Genomic DNA, 5,191 nt, shown 5'->3' with positions numbered 1-5,191 from the left:
CCCAGGGCTGCTCTCCAGCCATTCTTCACCATTCTCTGCTCAGGCTGTCGTGACCACAAGACCCTTCTCTTTTGGCGTGTTCAGTTTGCTGAGCAGAACAATGCTGGAATGAATTTTCAGTAACTGTTTGCCCACAGTTGTTCTCAATAACAGATTGAAACTGCAGCTGAACATCTGCCAACACTTTATTTTTAAACTTGACTACCCTGTAGCTCACCTTTTTGTAACAAAGCATTAAATTTCATTTTAGGGAGTGCAACATGATTGGTTTTTCCTTTTTTCCTTCTCTAGGCAGGATGGATGCAGTAGAGAAGAGGGTCCATGTGTTTGTGCGAGTCAAGCCAACGGCCCATTTTGCTCAAGATATGATCAAATTCGGGCCAGACAACAAGGTAGAGAAAAAGAAATCGCGAGTGGGAAAGGTTTGGGATCTGATTTCTGTTTTGCCCACAGAAATGTGGAATTCTTCCATTCCTTAAGGCCACGCCTAACATTCTGGTGCACGTTGAGTCATGCCTTCCCGCTTGCCCTTCTCTGCAGTGGCGGTGGCTCCTGGTTTTGTATCAAGCCTGACTGTGCAGCACATCCTTCTTGTGATACAGTCGCTAGAGAAAACCCTCAAAAGGAGTGGGACTCTGATTCTTGAGGAATTCCTGGTGGTAACCACAATTCCAACCTAAGAGCTGTGGTACAGTCTCTTTCTATCCCCCGTTATGCAAGTTTTTCCTTGTGCCTCTCTTGCTTAACTGATGATTTCCCTGGGACACAAAATCAGACAGTGGAAGGTAAACAGGTGAGCTCAGCCACATTCCCTTTTTTTTGGGATATCTATTGCCAGAAGATACCACTTGAGTCTGTAAATCAATTCCGTTACTTGTATTCTGGTTTCTGCTTGTCTTCAGGTCTTCAGCTGGTGGTTTTTTTCAGACAATAACTGCGGAAACTCTTCCTGGTTATTGAAATTATCTTCATCTCTTGTTGGGTTTCAGAGTATAGATATATACATCAAAAAAGATGCCAAGAAAGGGGTGGTGAATAACAAGCAGACTGACTGGTCCTTTAGGCTGGATGGCGTCCTTCACAACACCTCCCAGGAACTGGCTTATGAGACCGTGGCGCAGAGATTGGTGTCCGAAGCTCTAATTGGCTATAATGGTAATTTATTCCTGGTTTTATTATTTTGACAATAAATGGAGATTTGATCTGGGGGAGAGATCGTGTCTGAGCCATGCACAGCTTCCTCCTGAGTTTGTTCTTCGGCTTTTGAATCTTTTCTAGGCACGATAATGTGCTATGGGCAAACGGGGGCTGGTAAAACGTACACGATGATGGGAGCAACTGCTGAGTACAAGCATCGAGGAATCATACCCCGAGCCATCCAGCAGGTACCGGATCTTACTGGGAAAAGAGGTTGGAAGCAATAACAGGGGTGTCTCGTGTATCAGCTCTTGCTGATACTCAGAAAAGTGCTTTATCACGGTGAACATGTGGGTTGGGGCAATCGCAGCACAGGGACAGGCTGGGTGGAGAATGGCTGGAGAGCAGCCCTGAGGAAAAGGACTTGGGGGGAGCAGGGGGGGAGGAGCTGGCCATGAGCCGGCCGTGTGCGCTGGCAGCCCACATGTGGGCACTGGGACAGGTTGCCCAGAGAAGCTGTGGATGCCCCATCCCTGGGAGTGTCCAAGGCCAGGCTGGATGAGGCTTGGAGCAACCTGGGCTATGGAAGGTGTCCCTGCCCATGGCAGGGGGTGGGACTGGCGGGGCTTGGGGCTTGAGGGTCCCTTCCCACCCAAACCGGCCTGTGATTTATGATTCTGTGAATATATTTTCTGTTTATCTCCATCAGTCCTTTTTTTTTTTTTTAGTTAATTTTATCAACATGACAACCATTAAAGAAATAAAGGAGCCTGTAAAATAGTTACTTTGTATCTTTGCTTTACTACACCGTGCCCTTGTGCACTGATATCGGTGATGTTTCAGAGCACTGAATCATAGAATCACAGAATGATTTGGGTTGGAAGAGACCTTAAAGCCCACCCAGTCCCACCCCCTGCCACGGGCAGAGACACCTTCCATAGCCCAGGTTGCTCCAAGCCTCATCCAGCCTGGCCTTGGACACTCCCGGGGATGAGACAGCCAGGGTTGGTGTTGGCTTGAAACACGCTGACTTTTTGGTCCCATTGCTGCAAAGTCAGGCCCCGGGGGCACATGTTTATTACTGCTTTAAGGGGGCAGTTCTGCTTATCTTTAGGCAGCAATACTGCAGAATGCTCTCCCCTCCCACGAAGACGACTGGCACGCACGGTGTGGCATAACACATACAGCCTGAAAGGGAGGTGTGAGGAATTCTGTAGTTATGCTTTGTTGTCATTTGCAGAGGTTCTTCCTGTTTAATTCTCCTAGCCCACATAAGGTACTTTCTGCCTCACAAACATAAGCAACCCTTCAAAATTGTTTTCAAAACTGTCATTTTGAGAAATCATCTTAGAATTGTTGACTTAGCCTTGTCAGCCCTCAGCAACCACAATGCAGAATTAGCCACGTGCACGCCGAAGCACTTCTGGCTGTTCAGAAAGTTATAAATATCTTCTCTGGAAAGCCAGAAATAGCTAATAAATCTGTCGGTGAACTAGCACCACCACTGACAAACGCTTTGTCTTTGTGCAGGTCTTCAAAGCAACTGCACAGTCCGTTGATCCATTTGTCACTGTCCGAATATCCTACCTGGAAATCTACAACGAGACCTTGTTTGACCTCCTGTCCACCATGACAAGCAGTGGCAGCAGTGACATGCAGATGGCTGTGGTGGACTGCCCGCAGGGTGTTTACGTGAAGGGCTTATCCATACATTCGGTTAGCCATGAGGAAGATGCTCTCAATCTCCTTTTTGAGGTAAGAAAACCCAAATATTATCCTTGTGTGATTGTTGTGTTTGTTGGCTTGTCTGAGGGAGGAGGCAGAGGAACAGGAGGTGGGTGGCCAGGACAGCTGGAGGGAGATTCAACCCTCCTTGTTCTCTTTATTGTGGGTAGAAGAAATGGTAACGCTGGTAGCCCAGGTTCTTGCAAGGAATATGTCCCTGGCACAGAGACTCTGGAAGTTGTCCATAGAGAATGACCACGAGCCGACAGTGTGCCCTCGTGGCCAAGAAGGCCGATGGCAACCTGGGGTGCGTTAAGAGGAGCGTGGCAGCAGGTCGAGGGAGGTCATCCTCCCCCTCTGCTCTGCGCTGGGGAGGGCTCCCCTGGAGTGCTGTGTCCAGTTCGGGGCTCCTCAGCTCAACAAGGACAAGGAGCTACTGGAGAGGGGCCAGCACAGGGCCACGACGAGGATGAAGGGCCTGGAGCCCCTTCCACACGAGGAAAGGCTGGGAGAGCTGGGGCTGTTCAGCTGGAGCAGAGGAGGCTGAGGGGGATCTCATCAGTGCTTATCCATATCTAAGGGGGGTGTCAGGAGGGTGGGGCCAGGCTCTTCTCAGTGGTGCCCAGTGACAGGATGAGGGGCACTGGCCATGAACTGGGAAGCAGAAGGTTCAGCCTGACCGTGAGGAAACCCGTCTTCCCCGTGAGGGTGACAGAGCCCTGACCAGGCTGCCCAGAGAGGGGGGAGTCTCCTTCCCTGGAGACTTACCAAAGCCCCTGGACTTGTTCCTGTGGGATCTGCTCCAGGGGATCCTGCTCTGGCAGGGGGGTTGGGCTGGATGATCTCTAGGGATTCCTTCCAACCCCTTCCACTCCATGAATCTGTGAGAAACCCTGGTTTTAGTGTGTGCCAGAGCAAATCAAGTGATGGAGGAAAAAATGTTAGGGTGAGACCACAGGATATAGTAGCGTTGGAGAATCCAGGCAGCACCGAAAGTGTGAAGGTGGCCCCAGAAGCTGCCTTCATTTCTAAAGGCTGATCTCACTGCCCACTGTGCCGGCTCCTTCAGCAGTCCGAGACCCCAGACAGCCCAAACCGCTTCTTTTCATTACCCCGGGTATCACCTGAGGGTGATATTAAGTCAGTGAATGACTTAGTAGAATATTTGGATGCTATGAGACCCACGATTCCTTCCACGCTGGAATTTCTTGCTGGAATTTCTTCCTGAAAGACACACCTGCCTGTCCTAGCTATCCCAAGAAAAGAGTCTTACCAGCGAATTCTTTGGCAGACCATTTGGGACGGTCACGGTACAGGTACGTCAGGTCAGATTTTACAGCAGGGAGGGTCACAGTGGGTTAGGTCTGTGATGGGAATTTGCTTCCTTATATCTGCATCTTTCACTTGTGGGTGCTTTAGCTCATAAGGAAACAGGTATAAATCATTTGTGGATGCAGGAAGAGTATTCTTACCAGGAGCCACGCGGTGTCCTTAAAACCTTTGGCTTGTCTTTTTAATAAGGGGACTGGGGTGTCCTAGCTAGCCTCTGTGAGTCACAGGAGCTCCCACTTTCCTTTTAAAGGGTAGAAGGATGCTGATAATGCCACTAAACTTGGGATCTGATGACGGAAGAAGCGCAAGTGATGCCTGGGGCTCCCTTCAGGCCCCTAGATGAGTTCTACCTGCGGTTCTAGGTCCTCAGAGAAAGCTCCAGGCTCTGAGGAGGCTGCTCGCTACGCCGTGGCTCTTCGTTTGTGGAGTGGGCTTGGTAGTATTTACCTGGAGATCTTCACCTTCATTCTTGCTCTTGGATTTACTCTCCTTAGTGTGGCGTCACTGAGCTTCCAGCTCTCGGTTTCTTGTCCTTTGAGACCTGGTTGGCTGTGAAACCCGTTGACAAGGGCATTTTGGTGCTCCTTTTCTGCCTCGCCAGCCCGGCAGCACGGAGTCCTGGCACTCCTGTCAAGCAGCTGCAATAGGATTTTCAGTGTTGCTTGCTTTTCCTGTAAGGAGGCATTACGCATTCATGGCTGTCATCTGTGTGTGAGTTTTCTATGACATTTAAAGCTTGGGGAGCTCTTTGGTTTTCTAATCATCAAGAAACCGAAACAGTCGGGAAGGTATTGCCTCTGAACAAGGCTGGCCTGACTGGGCCTCAAAAAGCCACAGGTCTGTGAGCTGAAGCCTTGAAAGTGGAAATGCAGATGATGTGGTCTCCAGGAAAAGGCACGATCGCGGTAAACGGTGACTTTTACCCACCGCGCCGCGAAATGCTGCGAGAGGCCCGTGAGGAAGAGAGCGAGGGGAACGCGGCGAGCTCCGACTGCTC

At 50.0% G+C, this 5,191-nt stretch overlaps 1 protein-coding gene across 1 annotated transcript in view; it reads left to right on the top strand.

Annotated features, from left to right (window-relative positions):
- Positions 1 to 291: 291 nt before the first annotated feature.
- Positions 292 to 5,191, top strand: part of LOC104507104 (kinesin-like protein KIF9) — a gene marked incomplete at both ends in the record, with an annotated part of 7,069 nt that continues 2,169 nt past the window's right edge. Inside the window, 4 exons of the mRNA XM_010148281.1 lie at positions 292 to 392; positions 990 to 1,155; positions 1,279 to 1,385; positions 2,668 to 2,892. Coding sequence (XP_010146583.1) covers positions 292 to 392; positions 990 to 1,155; positions 1,279 to 1,385; positions 2,668 to 2,892 — 599 coding nt within the window. The remainder of the gene's footprint in view (positions 393 to 989; positions 1,156 to 1,278; positions 1,386 to 2,667; positions 2,893 to 5,191) is intronic.

The sequence above is a fragment of the Eurypyga helias genome, unplaced genomic scaffold, assembly GCF_000690775.1.
Source record: "Eurypyga helias isolate BGI_N326 unplaced genomic scaffold, ASM69077v1 scaffold33923, whole genome shotgun sequence".
Lineage (NCBI taxonomy): Eukaryota > Metazoa > Chordata > Aves > Eurypygiformes > Eurypygidae > Eurypyga > Eurypyga helias.
Note: the sequence above shows the minus strand (reverse complement) of the source record. Positions and strands in the feature narration are given on the sequence as shown.